General features: G+C 39.5%; 1 protein-coding gene across 1 annotated transcript in view; it reads left to right on the top strand.

Moving 5' to 3' along the window:
• Positions 1–16,912, top strand: part of LOC132816585 (inactive ubiquitin carboxyl-terminal hydrolase 53-like) — a 99,805-nt gene extending 82,893 nt beyond the window's left edge. The window contains exons 14-17 of the mRNA XM_060826379.1: positions 6,023–6,086; positions 6,215–7,161; positions 9,239–9,323; positions 14,615–16,912. Of these exons, the coding sequence (XP_060682362.1) occupies positions 6,023–6,086; positions 6,215–7,161; positions 9,239–9,300 (1,073 nt within the window). The 3' untranslated portion in view covers positions 9,301–9,323; positions 14,615–16,912. The remainder of the gene's footprint in view (positions 1–6,022; positions 6,087–6,214; positions 7,162–9,238; positions 9,324–14,614) is intronic.
• The last annotated feature ends 384 nt before the right edge of the window (positions 16,913–17,296 follow it).

Below are 17,296 nucleotides of genomic sequence, written 5' to 3'. Positions count from 1 at the left end.
CCAAATCATCCGCCGACATTTCCGCCACCTCCAAAAAGACCCCACCACCAGGGATATATTTCCCTCCCCACTCCTTTTCGCCTTCCGCAAAGACCGTTCCCTCCGTGACTACCTGGTCAGGTCCACGCCCCACTACAACCCACCCTCCCATCTTGGCACTTTCCCCTGCCACCGCAGGAACTGTAAAACCTGTGCCCACACCACCTCCCTCACCTCTATCCAAGGCCCTAAAGGAGCCTTCCACATCCATCAAAGTTTTACCTGCACATCCACTAATATCATTTGTTGTCACCGTTGCTCCCGATTCGGTCTCCTCTGCATTGGGGAGACTGAGCGCCTCCTAGCAGAGCGCTTTAGGGAACATCTCCGGGACACCCGCACCAATCAACCATACCGCCCCATGGCCCAACATTTCATCTCCCCCTCCCACTCTGCCGAGGACATGGAGGTCCTGGGCTTCCTTCACTGCCGCCCCCTCACCACCAGACGCCTGGAAGAAGAACGCCTCATCTTCCGCCTCGGAACACTTCAACCCCAGGGCATCAATGTGGACTTCAACAGTTTCCTCATTTCCCCTTCCTCCACCTCGCCCTAGTTCCAAACTTCCAGTTCAGCACTGTCCCCATGACTTATCCGGACTTGTCCTACCTGCCTATCTCCTTTTCCACCTATCCACTCCACACTCTCCTCCCTGACCTATCACCTTCATCCCCTCCCTCACTCACCCATTGTACTCTATACTACTTTCTCTCCACCCCCACCCTCCTCTAGCTTATCTCTCCATGCTTCAGGCTCACTGCCTTTATTCCTGATGAAGGGCTTTTGCCCGAAACGTCGATTTCGCTGCACCTTGGATGCTGACTGAACTGCTGCGCTCTTCCAGCACCACTAATCCAGAATCTGATTTCCAACATCTGCAGTCATTGTTTTTACCTTGCCTACTTTTACATTTGCCCTCCTACCAAGGACCCCTTCTCCCACCTCCAACACACCCCATCCACCTGAACACCCCTTGCTGGCCTGTTTCCTGTCCTTGACCTCTTCATTTTAACATGCTGCTGTGACATTAACCGCTTCAACCTGTCCAACCGCCTCACCCACTCTTGCTCTCACAATGTGCAGCCCTCCACTCCCTCTGCTCCAACCCCAACCTCACTATTAAACAAGCGGGCAAATGGGGTGCAGTGGTAATTTGGCGCACTGAGCTCTACACCGCTGAAGCTCTACAACTCGAATGCACCTCTTACCACCCCCTCGACCATGACCTCCTGCCCCATGACCAAATCATTATCTCCCTGACCATACACAGCCTCATCACCTCAGGGGATCTCCCACCCACAGCTTCCAATCTCATAGTTTGGGAGCCCCGCACTGCCCAATTCTACCTCCTACCCAAGATCCAGAAGCCTGACTACCCCAACCAACCTATCATCTCAGTCTGCTCCTGTCCCACGAAACTCCTCTCCACCTACCTCGATACTGTCCTATCACCCCTGGTCCAGGAACCCCCCACATACTTTAGGGGACACCACCCACGCCCCCACTTCCTCCAAGACCTCCGTTTGCCTGGCACCCAATGCCTCATCTTCACCATGGAACATCTCGTCCCTCTACACCTCTATCTGCCATGACCATGGCCTCCAACTCCTCCATTTCTTTCTCTCTAGACGTCCCCATCAGTACTCTTCCACTGACGCACTCAGTCGTTTGGCTGAACTGGTCCTCACCCTCAACATTTTCTCCTTCCAATTCTCCCATTTCCTCCGGCCGAAAGGCGTAGCCATGGACACCTACATGAGCCGCAGCTATGCCTGTTTCTTTGTCAGCTACGTAGAACAGTCCATCTTCTGGGGTAATGTTGGCACCACTCCCCATCTCTTCCTCTGCAACGTTGATGACTGCATCCGCGCCACCCTGTGCTCCTGTAAGGTGGTTGATCAGTTCACCAACTAATTGGACTCAAAACATTAACACCATTCCCCTCTCCACAGATATTGCCTAAAAGATGGGCGGCACGGTGGCACAGTGGTTAGCACTGCTGCCTCACAGCGCCTGTAGACCCGGGTTCAATTCCCGACTCAGGCGACTGACTGTGTGGAGTTTGCACGTTCTCCCCGTGTCTGCGTGGGTTTCCTCCGGGTGCTCCGGTTTCCTCCCACAGTCACAAAGATGTGCGGGTCAGGTGAATTGGCCATGCTAAATTGCCCGTAGTGTTAGGTAAGGGATAAATGTAGGGGTATGGGTGGGTTGCGCTTCGGCGGGTCGGTGTGGACTTGTTGGGCCGAAGGGCCTGTTTCCACACTGTAAGTCTAATCTAAAAAAAACTGGAGTTTCCCCAGCACTTCCTGCTTTAATTTCCAATTTTCCAGCATCCGCAGTACTTTATTTTTGTTATAGGAGACATTTCCCTACAGTAGGGTTTAAAATTTTGGAATGTGTTACATTAAATACTCTGTGGAGTAAAGAACATTCTCAAATGAAATGTAAGGAATAATTTTTAAGATTTTGTAATTTTTGCTACATTGTAAAGTGAGATTGGATGGAGTGGATGCTGAAATTGCATCGTATATAATTTTGCTTGTTGACTTTGTTTAGCTAAGCACCTATTCTCCTTCCACCTGAAAATTGTCATCTACAATTATAAGACTCCTATTGCAACAATTGACAGATATGACTGTTGGAACAGGTTTTTCTTGTCTGGTGTACTTCAGTTTAGAGCATTCTTTTCATGCCTAAAATGGTGAAGGTTTGCTCTCTGGTAAATATGGCGTTATTATTTTTAAGGATTGTATGATTTGTATGTATTAAAACAAAATCGGAGGTAAACAGAAGCACTCTATTTTCAGTTGATTAGTATTAGAAACATACAGAATGTATAATAAGTGTTCGATATTTTTAATCAGCCTGTTCTGATCTGTTATGATTCACTTCTGAAGCAGATGGAACTTAAACGCTGGGCCTTTTGGCCCAGAGGAAAGCTCTCACCACACCAGAAGAGCTCTGTAAACGAAGTGTTAACCTTAGTGGAATAATCCACTATTACTTATTGAGTCAGCAGGTTCACACTTACAGGCCATTTTGAGGCAAGTTCATCTGTCAATGGTGCTGGTTTTGTTTTAGCAAAAAACTTAGGTGCCGTGTCCATTCTGATGGATAATTGAATAAGATCCCATAGATTCTAGGAATTCTTTGTTTCCTGGAGAAAAGTTTACGCTGCAAAAAATATCCAGTCATTTATCTAAGTGCTGTTTGAGGAGGGTTGTATGTTTAGTTGATGCTTTCCTTCTACAGAGGAACCTTGATTATCCGAACGAGATGGTTGGACACTCTTTCGTTCAGATAATTAATTATTCGGATAATCGGTTTTACCTTAAACAAGGGAAGCCATACTGAACTAATGCTGTGCTCTACCGGAAAATTTATTTAAATAAATAATTTTAATAAGTCTGCCATTTAAGCTAATTCTTGCAGTCTGCAAATCACAGGTTAAAATGAGAAGGAATTGCTGTCACACACATACTGTGTGTCAAATCCCAGCATAAAACCAGGTCCTGAACAGCTTCTATGATCACAAGAGTATTTGTCAGTTTCCTGGAACTCAGTCTCGCGATAGAAAGACAGAAGCACTGCCTCGAGTAAAGGTTTATGTTCTCAACCTTTTTTAATGAATGGCCCGGTAAAATGACAGGAATACCCTGCACTGTAAAAGACTTAATTTTGCAAAGGGCTGGGTTATTACCTAAAAACAAAATCCAGTTGCTGATGCTTGAGCTGCTTGTTTCTCTATTTTTGCCAGCATTTTCACATGTTCTTCAGTAAAGGTAAATCAAATATACTTGCGTTTTTGATGTAACATTTTTGTGGGACCTTGAAATCTTTGGATAATCTGAAATTCAGATAATCATTATTCCAATAATAGAGTCCTCTGTATTATAAAAATTAATGGCCTTCAAAGGTACTTCATTGGGTGGGTATCATTTTAGAATGCTGAGATAATGAAAAAATGATACAAAGACATTAAGATTTTCAGCACAAAAAGCCCATTGTGATTATGGTAACTTAATAAAGCTCTGGTTAGCTGCAGGTTTTGTCTACTGTCCAGTTCTGTAAGATGCCAAGGAGGTTTACCAGAATGATTTCAAGAATGAAGGATTTTAGCTACAATGTTAAAGAAGATTAAGTTGTTTCCTTTGGAGCAAAGAAACTTGAGTGGAGGCTTGCTTGAAGTGTACAAAATTGTAACCTGTTTAGATAAGTTTGGCAAAACTAGTCCTGTTTAATTACAAGTCAACTGTAGCCCCCAGTGAGGAGTTAATTGGGAAAGTTAGTAAGGGTAAAGCCATTGAATGACAAAGGGTGATGATTAAGTTTGAACTGATCATTGCCAACACTTAGCTGGTGCAAGTGTTATTGCCACCTATCAGCCCTAGCCTGTATGTTGTCCTGGTTTTCCTGCATATGGACACAAACTGCTTCAGTATCTGAGGCGTGGTGACTAGTGGTGAAATTGTGCAATCATCAGGCATTCTTATAATGGAGGGAAGGCTTTTTTTTAGATTCCCTACAGTGTGAAAACAGGCCCTTCGGCCCAACAAATCCACACCGACCCTCCGAAGAGTAACCCACCCAGACCCTCTGACTAATGCACCTAAAACTATGGGCAATTTAGCATGGCCAACTCACCTGACCTGCACGTCTTTGGACTGTGGGAGGAAACCCATGCAGACACTGGAAGAATGTGCACACAGATAATCATCCGAGGCCAGAATTGAACTGGGTCCCTGGTGTTGAGGCAGCAATACTAACCACTGACAATAGACAATAGGTGCAGGAGTAGGCCATTCTGTGCTTCGAGTCTGCACCACCATTCAATATGATCACGGCTGATCATCCTTAATCAGTACCTTGTCCCTGCCTTATCTCCATAACCCTTGATTCCACTATCCTTGAGAGCTCTATCCAACTCTTTCTTAAATGAATTCAAAGATTGGGGCCTCCACTGCCCTCTAGGGCAGAGCATTCCACACAGCCACCACTCTCTGGGTGAAGAAGATTCTCCTCATCTCCATTCTAAATGATCTACCCCATATTTTTAAGCTGTGTCCTCTGATTCGGCACTCACCCATCAGCGGAAACATGTTTCCTGCCTCCAGAGTATTCAATCCTTTAATAATCTTATATGTCTCAATCAGATCCCCTCTCAGTCTTCTAAACTCAAGGGTATACAAGCCCAGTCGCTCCAGTCTTTCAGTGGCATCTTTAGACTGAGATGTTGGACTGCTAATGACCACAGCATCTTCCTTTGTGCCAGATACAATTCAAAACATTGGAATGTTTCTGCTAATTCGAAGGATCTATTTCAATATTGTTGTGGTTTCAAGTGCGACCACCCACTTTTCATGGCACTAAATATTAAGTGCAGCCTTGCCTTGTTGTCCATATTGTTGTGCAAATTAGTTGTAAAAGAAGCCTAGTTTGGAGCATCTGTAGCTTGATTTTTTCAAATGGAGGTAATCAAGATGTTTAAAGTGATAAAGGGAATATCAAGGTTAAGCTTTTTAAAAAAAAGTATTGGCATTGGTGATAAATATTAGATACATCAAACGATTAACAAAAATCTGCAGAGGATCGATTGGAATATGGCATGTAATTTTCTACGAGTGCTGGTATGTGCAAATTGGGGCCTATAGTAGCCCACATGGTGTATGCAAATTTCCCACTGAGACATGAAGGCATTCGTGTTCTGGAAAAATGTATCTTTTATCTTTCATTTCTATGAGGACTGTAGTTAGTCTGTGCTCTTACAAATTTTTTATCTATTCACAATACGTATGTATCATTTGAGAAAAATTGATAATGTGAGCATTCTACATTGGTGTAGATTTGATTTCAGAATATTTGTGAACAACCATAATGGATCATGTAACGTTTATATCAGACTGCACTGATTAAGAACTCCAGACTGTTTGAAGTTGCATTTATGTGAACTAACAAAATAGCTTTTACTTCTTTTCAATCACAGCTGAAATGCAGAACAAGGAGTTGAAACTAAGAGATGACATTGTTGAAGGACCTAACATGCAAAGGTAATTGGTGTTGCAGTAAATTCAAGAATACCCATTTCAAATATTTGTGGAGAACCTTCTATCCTTTATCAGAATACTTTATATATGCTATGGAAGAATTTTAACTTGCATTATTAATTTATTTTTAGATCTCCCATCGGTATGGATAGGCTTACTAAAGGCCAAGCTTCACCTTCACTAGAAAGATCCAGGAAATCTGCTCCCTTCCCTAAGCAAAATACACAGTTTCATGAATCATTAGGAATGAACTTGCAAAACCACAGGTTCTGTAAAGATAATCCAAATCCTCCACAACAGCAATTAAAACAATCATCCACAGACAAACCTGTTCCAAATATTTCAGCCAAGTCCAACAACAAAGATATACCTGTGCCACAAGATCATCGTGCATTTCCTAGTAAGGATTTCAAGGAGGTTGCTTATGGGAAAAGTTCTGAGTACAATTTTCCAATCTCACTGGATTCTGAAGATCATTGGCCTCCTCCCCAGTTACAGCGTATGGAAATAACTGCAGTAACGCCACCAACTGGTTCACCGGTACATTTGCATCCAGCCAGTCGATCCTCTGAGAAATCTCAGCTTGATCAATGCCTGCTGTCTGAGGGCCTAAGCTCGTATCATGATTGTGAAAAGAGAGAAAATTTCCTAGAATCTATCCATCAAGATAGGTCATCGCCACCACCTTTGCCTCCAAAAATGTATAATCGGAGAGCCCTGATCAGAGATGAGCTCAAAGAGCAAAAGGAAAATGTTTTGACAAAAGTGGCTACGTGCATAAAATCCAGGTTTACGGATGATGCAACGATACCTCTGAATGAAGTGCCAAGAAGGATTTCTAATCAAGGACACATTTCAAGTCCTGCTGAAAAATCTAATCATGATGCATCTGTACCTGACGAATCTGCAACCAATGCTCCTTCAGGACTGGATAAATCTGTTGCTCCAATAACGTATTTTTCTGTGGATAATTGCATGACTGATACTTACAGAGTCAAATACCACGAGAGACCTAAACTCTACTTTGCAGATGTAAATCCTAGTGAATCACAACAGGGAGAAGAAAATCCCTTTCAAAGTAAGTTGGATGTGAAAATTTAAACTAGTTTAACCACTAAGTATTTTCCTTTGAAATAATAACACTAGTTTCCCACGTAATGCTCTATCTGCACAGTATTTCCAATATTTTAAAGACATTCCTACATAATCAGAGTATAAATATGCTGGAGTGTCTCCATTTTATTAATTAAATATTGTTTAAGTAGAAAGACGACAGACAGTTATTAATTTTTGTAGGTTCCCTAGATTGCAAGTAACGCACATCCATAAAATAATTTTGGAATAAATGATGAAAGAAGCCAACATCTCTGTGATCTTCAAAAGCCTTATAAATATAAATTATTGTAGCTGTAATAAGGGGTCTCACCTTCATCCCACATGGTAACTATAACTTGTATTTTCAGGGATATTACCAAACAAAACTGGACATTAAACCTCCTAAAGGGATATTCAGTCATCCAAAGATTGGACAAAGGTATAGATTTGAAGGAGTGGCTTGAGGGAAAAGGAGATGCAGAACTGCTTAAGGAGAGATTTCCAGAACAGGAGACCCAAGCAGCTCTCTGTCAATGGTGAAGTAGTCAAACTCAGTGTCATGCAAGAGGCTAGAGTCATATCGAGATCTCAAAAGGTTGTAGGGCTGGGCAAGATAATGGAAATAGCAAGATACAAGTTCACAAAAGGGATTTAAAAATGGAGATGCAAATTCTGAAATCAAAATGCTGTTGAACTGAGCTAGCATAGGTCAGTGAAGGCAAGTCAGCTGGGTGAATGTGAATATGGTCAATAGAGTTTTAGATTAGTTCCAAGTTTATGGGGAGTAGAAGAGTGGAGGCCAGCCATGAGAATGTTGGGATAGTCAAATCCGGAGGTAACAAAGGTGTGGATGAAGATTTCCTTCCATGAGCTGAGGAAGGAATGAGTGATATATTACAGCTACAAGTCAGCAGTTTTGGTAATGGAGCAGATGTGGTTAGAGATTCATCCCACAACCAAAAAGGATGATACCATTGCAATAAATGTTCTGATTTCATCCCTATGATAGTGATGGGGATAAAAGTAGTTTGTGGCTAGGTAACTGAGTTTTTCAATCTTTGAGAAAATTTCTGTTCATCCTGATCAGGATGTCAGACAAGTCGAAGATAAATCATAAGGCAGCGGAGCATTTGAGTGGGGTATTGCTGACATAGGGATGGGCATTATTTTGTATGCATGTGAGATTTGTTGTGTTTTTAGGTGATGTCTTCAAGAGCAGGATATTGATGAGAAATTAGTGTACCAAAGCTAGATCCTCGGCTATGCCAAGTACAGTTGTATGCAGTGAGATGAAGAGAATCTGTAGGGGATTCTCCTGCTTTGAACAGATGGTAATGGAAAAGAGCTAGAGAGGTTCCACCTAGCTGAATGATGTTATTTCAAACATTACAACCAGCTGAAGGTGCATGAGGTGAGTTTGTGCATCATGGTCTCTCTCACTCAGCTGATGTCTTTGTAGACTATGTCAGACCTGTAGTCATGCTTGTTGGAATAGTCTAAACTTGGTGCTCTGAAATGATGACCACTGATTTGGGTGATGATATGTTCAATGATTTTGAAGAAGGGGAGATTGTTTTGGAGCCGTATAGAGGAACATTAATGGCGCATTTGAAGGGATTAGTGCTTGAGAGAAAACTATTAATATTATCATGGAAATCAGACTAAAAGTTACTACTTTGAATAAGAATGTCTAATCTTACAGCTTTGATTTGATACAGTGAGATGTAATTAATATTGATGTGTTGGACTGGGTGGACAAAGTTAAAAATCTGACAGAACCAGGTTGTAGTCCAACAGGCTTATTTAGAAGCACTAGCTTTTGGAGCGCTGCTCCTTCATCAGGTCGTTGCAGAGCAGGACCATAAGAGACAGAATTTATAGCAAAAGATTACAGTGTCATGCAACTGAAATGATATATTGAACAAACCTAGATTGTTAACATGCATGGTTATCTTGTACATGAAATGTATATTTTATTCCATTTGTTTCCAAACTCTTTATATTTTATTCAACCATGGTAAAAATATAATATTCTAAATTCTAAACTTTTCTTTATGCAGGTGCATCTATGACTGCATCTCAAATAATTCATAGCCTTGGAAAAGGAAGTTCCCATTCATAATTGATACTGCGAAACTCAACCAGGTATTTCCCAAGAGCTATTATATTCAGTTCCTGTTATTGAATATAGTTATATATGTGAACAAAGGTGCAGATTCTGGATGCAAAACGAGTGTTTCTCAATACAAAGGACGGTCACCTAAGAAGAGTTTTCTTTTGCTAGGGTGGATGTTTTGAGAGTGTTATATTGTATTTGTACTGTAAATAGTTGTCTTAGACAATTGGTAAACAGAGGAAACAATTTTCTGAGGAATGAGATTATTTGTAAATCACAAGTCAACTTTTCAGAAAAGACCATCTTTATTTGGACTTATCTTGTGATCAAGTTCTGGGGAAGTGTTTGTCATGTCTTATGCCATAAACATTAAGATTATTTGTAGCCAGTCTCCTAGATAATTGTAGGAGAGAAGTGCTTATAAACTCGTAGTCCAGTTACCCACATTAGGAAAATACTTCAATTATAACCATAAAATGCTTTTGTGCTGCCTTACTATATTCACTGTAAAGTTTGGAAGGCAGCATCACCTTAGGCCTGTTCTGATGGTGTTCTGATTCAGTTTTCAGTGGTGCTGTGATTTTTATACCAATGTAGTAGCAAAGATGTTTATATCAGTGATTCATAAAATAGCATATGCTCAAATTTAATCTGTTCCACCTGGAAATGAATTGCATGATCATTAGATTCCTCTGTCATTAAATCATATCAACTGCTTAGTGACTTATTCTCCAGCAAACGGTTTACCAGATTGATTCGGGGATGGAGGGATTTTCTTATCAAAGGTTGATAGTTTGGGCTAACACTTATTGGAGTTTAGAAAAAAGAGAAATGACTTTACTGAAACGTAAGATACTCTAGTGTGAGGTTGGAAAGGGGAGGTTTGACAGGGTAGATATAGAGTTGTTTCCCCTCATGGGGGACACTAGGACCAGAGGGCATAACTCAGTATGGGATCACCCTTTTTAAATCAGAGATGAAGAATTTCTTGAGGGTAGTGACAACAGAAGACTGTTATGACCGGTCATTAAATGTAGTCAAGGCTGAAATGGACAGGTGTCCAATCAGAAAGATGATCAAGGGTGATGAGAAAAGGAAGGCAAATGAAGTTGAGGATCATACATCAGTCAGCCGTGATCTCAGTAAATGGTGGAACAGACTCAATGTGTTGAATGGCCATCTTGTCCTATGTCTTATAGTTTTTTGTTATCTGTGTCGAGGAAAGCAAATGTTGCTGTGCCTGATACCATCTATTTGGTTACCAGAGTCTTGTTCCAGTATGACATTGTCATGAATCTGGGAGTTTATCATTCATGCATCTCCTTTTCTGTGGTTTGCACCATCTGAAAATCTGGTTGATCAGAGATACACTAGTCACTGAGCAAAGGTGCTGATGAAGTGGTAAGGATAGCTGTCAGACCATAAACCTGCTCTCATTAGAGAGTGACAACTAGTTCTGGTTTAATCTGATATCTCTCACCTGATCCTTCATGCTAACCTCAATTGGAACAGAAATTGAACCCAGGCTGTTGGTGTTACTGAGTTGCAGCAGCCATCCAGCCAACTGAACTAATCAATCCCCGAGTCAAGGGATATAGAGTGACATATGTAGGTTTCAGCAGTAAATGGGCTAAATTGGTGTTTGAGTTGTGATATTTAGACAGGCGAAGATGGTCTTTGATTCCTATGATATAGTATTAGATTCTCACCCTAGGGTCATAAGTGACAGCAATAATCTCATTCAGCAGGAATCCAAATTACAGACAAATATTCCATAATTTTCTTTCCTGCTTTGAAATATGAAGTTGTGGTACATTTCATAAAATTGTGTCATTATTTCTCTTTGAGATGAGCCTCTTTAAAATTAGAACGCAGGGAATGTGAATCAGATGTTTTATCCATAAATGCTTAAAACTGCCTTAATTTCCGAGTTACGTGTTTGGTTAAATTGTGCATTGCATCAGTCTGAGATTTTTATTAACTGTTAAGATTTTTCAATTAACTACAAATACAAGGTCAGAAGTCAGACAACACCAGGTTATAGTCCAACAGGTTTATTTGAAGTCACAAACTTTTGAAGAATTGCCCCTTTGTCAGGTAAAGTGAAAGGGGCAACCTTTTGTGCATCCCAGTCCAACACCAACATCTCTGCATCATGGCTATAAATACAAGTCAAATTTGTTCCTTCTTTGCCCTAACACTAATTTTCTTGTATTTGTAGTTACAGGTTGCTATAATGCGCATTTCGTTAATGCGAATTTGCTGTAACACAATTGACGAATTGGGGACACTGTTTCTAAAGCGTGAACTTTTAAAATGTGTGCTGGCTGTAATGCATTTACATCACCAATACTTTAAGCTCTGTTTCTAAAGAGATTTTTCACATTATAGAACAACTACCTGTAATTGAAAACTCTTAACAGTTACCATTACAATCACTTCACCCAAAACGTTAACTGATTTCTTTCCATAGATGCTGCCAGACATGCTGAGCTTTTCCAGCAGTTTTTTTTATTTCTAAAGGAACTATGACTATTATATTAACAAAAGTCTTGACAGTTTCATATAATATGTTTATTTTTGAAGCATTTGAAGTTGAATCTAGTTAATACTGGACAAGTGTAAATGTGAGCCCTTTACCTTCTATCAGCCTAACAATTGTTCGCATTCTCATTTCTGAGCCAAAGTTTCAGGTTGACTTCCAATGGTAGGACTTGAGCACAAAATTCAAAGTGGCATACCACTGCAGTGGAGGCCAGTACATCACCATCAGATTCGTTGTCTTTCAGTTGAGACATTAAAATGAGGCCCTATTTACATTCCTGGATGGATATAAAAGGTTCCATTAATTATTTGAAAAAGAGTAGAGGAGCGATTTCTAGTTTCCTTGCCAATGTTATCCCTGAGTCAAGAATCGTAGTAGATGACGAAGCTCACTGACATTATTAATGAACAAGGTGACTGTTCCATTCCCTACATTGCAATATGGCTGAGTATCAAGAGAACGCCACTGTAAAGCACCTTGAAATGATCGAGGTTCTATATCTATTTTTGTCCATTGAACAGAGTGCAGCATCACTTAATGTCGTAAGTAGAAGAAATAAATTATAAACAGCAATTGAATGCTACTCTATTGTTATGCCATTTAGAAGCAACATGAGATCCAAATCAGAGCAAATGACTATAAATCACTGGCAGTAATTATAATGATCTAAAAAGGCATATTATTTTAACTTGTACATTGAACTTTATTCACAAAGTCTTTACAATGAAAAAAAATGGAACTGACACTTTTTAAAACTCTGCATTTGTAAATGTTTCTAAATGTCTTTGTGTACTAACATAATATTGTATTCCGTCAAAGTGTGGCACTGGAAAAGCACAGCAGGTCAGGCAGCATCAGAGGAGCAGGAGAGTCAACATTTCGGGCATAAGCTCTTCATTAGTAATGTGGGAGCTTGGGTGAGGGGAAGGGGGCTGAGAGATAAGTAGGAGGGTGGGAGTGGGGCTAAGGTATCTGGGAAGGTGATAGGTAGATGCAAGTGGGGTGTGATAGTGACAGGTCAGAGTGGAGAGCGGAGTGAAAAGGTGGGAAGGAAGATGTTCAGGCAGGACAGTTAAAGAGGGCGGTGCCAAGTTGGATGGTTGCATCTGAGATGAGGCGGGGGAGGTGAGATGAGGAAACTGGTGAAGTTGATGTTGATGCCGTGTGGTTGGAGAGTCCCAAGGGAGAGAATGAGGTGTTCTTCCTCCAGGTGTTAGGTGGCTTGGATTTGGCAGTGGACGAGGCCCAGGGCTTTCATATTCTTGATGGAAAGGGGGTGGGTGGGATTGAAGTGATTGGCAGCAGGGCAATGGGGTTGTTTGGTGCATGTCCTGGAGATGTTCCCTGAAACATTCTGTGAGTTAGCATCCTAACTCCCCAATGTAGAGGAGACCACATCGAGAGCAACGGATATAATATTGTATATAGTGTGACATTTAGAATGCCCAAAGCACATAATGGCATATGAAGTTTTTTTGAACAACTTCATGATAGTGGTATCACTATCACTGGTGTCCATACACACGGACAAAGAGAGACACTAGTTTGACTAGGGCAATGCATCCATCCTGGAACATTCAAAATGAGATACATATGGGAGTTCCTAGAGGCCTGGCATTGAAACCGGAACAAACATATAGATTTGGATCCTATTTACCAATATCTCAGAAGCAGAACTGGAAATTATATCACCCACCAGAGCAAACCAAAAGACGCACACAAGTGTGACAGAACACCAACCCTTCACTGAAGACTCGGTGATGATGTTACCTACCATGATGATGAAATGTCTGAAAACAAACCCACCAGCTCAGTGAGCAAACTGACAACAAAATATACAAATCTTAAAACCATAAGACATAGGAGTAGAAATTAGGCCATTCATCCCATCAGATCTTCTCTGCCATTCAATCATGGCTAATAAGTTTCTCAACCCCATTCTCCCACCTTCTCCCAGTAATCCTTGACAATCAAGAACCTATCTATCACCATCTTAAGTATACTCAATGACCTGCCCTCCACAGCTTGTGGCAATGAATTCCATAGATTCATCACTCCCTGGTTGAAGAAGTTTCTCCTTATCTCAGTACTAAAAGGTCTTTCCTTTACTCTAAAGCTGTGCCCTCAGATCTTAGTCTCTCCTATCGATGGAAGCATCTTCCCAACATCTACTCTGTCCAGGCCATTCAATATTCTGTTTGTTTCAATTAGATAGTAAGGGTTTAGAGGGATATGGGCCGGGAGCTGGCAGGTGGGACTAGATTGGGTTGGGATATCTGGTCGGCATGGATGGGTTGGACCAAAGGGTCTGTTTCTATGCTGTACATCTGACTCTAGATACTCCTTTCACCCTTCTAAACTCCCAAGTATAAATCCAGACTGCTCAAATGTTCTAAGATCTTCTCAAAGATCTCAAACCATATAGACCAACAATGAAAATGTTTTAATGCAAACACTACTAGAAATGCTCAGGCAAGGTAACGTCTTCAGAGAGAGAGAGTGTGAGTGGGACTTTCAGTTAGATGCCTTTTTTTCGGAATAGGAAAATGATTATTTTGGACTCTGGATACATGTTCAAATTCAGCCAGAAAGTTTAATACAGTATGTCTGACAACTTTAGGAGTAGGTTTTATATTTTTGGTAAATGAGTAAAGTAAACATTATGCATTAAAATGGATTGTATGCTTTCTATTATTAAATTTATGCAGCTTTTGAAAGAATCACTTTCATTTTGCATTCATTTTTCTAAACCTTGTTTGGATATTCTGCTTTCAGCATATGTAGAATTAAAGTCATCACCAACTGAATCCAAAGACACCACAATTGAAATAAATTGCAACTAAAATAATGGAATCTAATTGTATTTGATTCCATGGTAGTTCTAAACACTGCATGGTTGGAGACCAATGAACAATAAAGAAGGAACTCCAATCAAGATTACAATGAGAAGCATAATTGATATTGCCAATGTTGTCCAGCAGAGGGTAGCTCTCACTGAAGCTGAACAAAGTCAAAGCAAATTGTCACACTGCTCCATGCGGTGTAGACTCAAGTAATGTGCGTGGTGAAGATGTGCAAATACTTTATAATGTCAGTCACAACCTTGTATTCTGTACATTGCTAACAAAAAATGTTGTTATATTACTTTAATCTTTTTTATATATAAACTACAGTTTTGAGATTTTTCATTGAATCATTTCAAATATTCCTGGCTTGAATCCTATACCCAGGAAATGTTGAGCAAAGTTGATTAGAATTGCAGAGAAACAAGATGAAGCAGATATGTTCTGTCTCTTTTTTTTTTGTAAACTTATTTTCTAATGTGGTAAGCTGTAAACTTAATTGTTTTATTCCAGAAGAAACTGATAAATTGCTATAAAAAGAAATTTAACGTTAGACAATTAATTTGAAATCAATCTCTGCCTAAAACCTCATCTTGCATCACTTTGAGCAAAATGTAGTTGTGCCGGAAATGAAAATACTTTTAAATTTGGGAGGTTATTACACTCCATTTGAATCAATAAATTCTTATAATGGTTGAGTAAAAAACATTTGGGGAAAAAAGCAACAGAATAGATATAGGGTCTGAACAAAGATATTTCAGTGCCTTTTTTTTAATTTGCAGGTGTTAACAAAAAATATTTTTTTATTTGTATGAAGAAATATCAACACTCCCAACTCACTCGACACCTGTCTGAAGGTCCAAGACTCTGTTAACTATCCAAAGATTAGTAGAAAACACTCTTATTCATGTTAAAAAAAATTATTCCATCAAATGTGTTAAACAAATGTGAATCTAATGATGATAGAAATCTTATTGGTGCTTTGAGAAACTGGCAAAAGCAAAGCAAAACATAACTTTGCAGTTTCTGAAACTTTACACAATTTTAATATTTTGCGTTTGTCATGTGCGCTTTCAGAAGCTAGTTTTTTTGATAAAACTCTAATTAGTGTAATTGCATACAAACTGGAATAAGTCAAATACTTTTTAAACAAATCATACTTTCCCTCTAAGCATATATGTTTTGGATTTCTTATTTTCAAATTGCTGTTACTATACAAATGAATTTTCAAAACTGAAACAGCCAAATCTTTCAGTGAAATGTTTACTGAATAAAAATTAATGGTAGTGGTATGCAAAGATAAAAGCTCTTAAACAAATGCAAAAATTCTGAAACATACCTTTTTTAATCAGTAAACACTTTTATAAAATATTTTTATGCATTGAGGAAAATACCTATTTAGGCTGAGATTTGAGGTACTGTAACTTATTTTTTAATATGCTGATACCTGCATGTGAATATTCTCCTAACATTTTCATTAAAATATTACCTTATCTGAAGAATACTATGTATTAACAATAGAATTCTGTTGTTCTGTTACCATGCACACACGTTTTTGACATTTGGGCTCCTTGTTAAAATTACACCTTAAATGACACCTGATAGGCAGATCAATTATTGAATACCATCATTTCCATTTGTAACAAATGCTACTAATGTATTTTTGTATCAAATTCAAATTTCTTATCCCAAGTCTTGTTTTTATTTTCAAACTGTGCCTGTATCTTTTGGGTTAAAATGCCATTTGGTTCCAAAAAGTGAGGATATTTATATGCCTTCTGAACAATGTTGAATTTTGTTGCACATTAAACAGCTAACTTGCATACAAATATTTTCAGTTTTGTTAACTTGCAGGACTATCTCAAAAGAATGCCTTAAGAATTTTTAGGATCATTGCAATAAAACATACAATCCTAAATAGCTTGACTACCAAATAATTTTATTGTGTTGGAAAAGTGCTATATTAGAATTCTTGATTCCTGATTAATGCAACTTGTGGAACAGTTAAATACAAAAGGACCAATATGGAAACAAGGCCAAACTGTGGCTAGTGCAGAATGTCTATTTATTTTTCTATGTAAAATGAGGGACTATTTGTAGCAACTGATTTTTATTATGCTTTGGATATATATTGTGGAGTAACTATTTACTTTGTACAAGAAGGTTATTTCTAGTTTCATGTACTAATATCTTGCAGATAAGTATTAAAATCTAAAGTATTTTCATCCTATCTTCTCAGTATGTTTATTTAATTTAAGAACATGCAGTCTCAAGTATTAAGAATGAAAGTTCTACATATCACAAACATCACTCGAAGTCTACAAATGTTTATTGAAGCTAATTAAATCTTAATGACACCAAAGTGCAGAAATATGTCACTTACATATTTGGGGGGGAAACTCCCAATCTGCTTTTTAGATTGGATTCCTTGGTGTGGAAACAGGTCATTTGGCCCAACAGGTGCACACCGACCCTCTGCAGAGTAACCCACACAGACCCATTTCCCTTTGACTAATGCATCTAACACTATTGGCAATTTAGCATGGCAAATCCATTTGACCTGCACATCTTTGGATTGTGGGAGGAAACCGGAGCACCGGGAGGAAGCCCACGC

Source organism: Hemiscyllium ocellatum, chromosome 1, assembly GCF_020745735.1.
Source record: "Hemiscyllium ocellatum isolate sHemOce1 chromosome 1, sHemOce1.pat.X.cur, whole genome shotgun sequence".
In the NCBI taxonomy this organism is placed as follows: domain Eukaryota; kingdom Metazoa; phylum Chordata; class Chondrichthyes; order Orectolobiformes; family Hemiscylliidae; genus Hemiscyllium; species Hemiscyllium ocellatum.
This window is presented reverse-complemented; position numbering and strand designations above follow the sequence as displayed.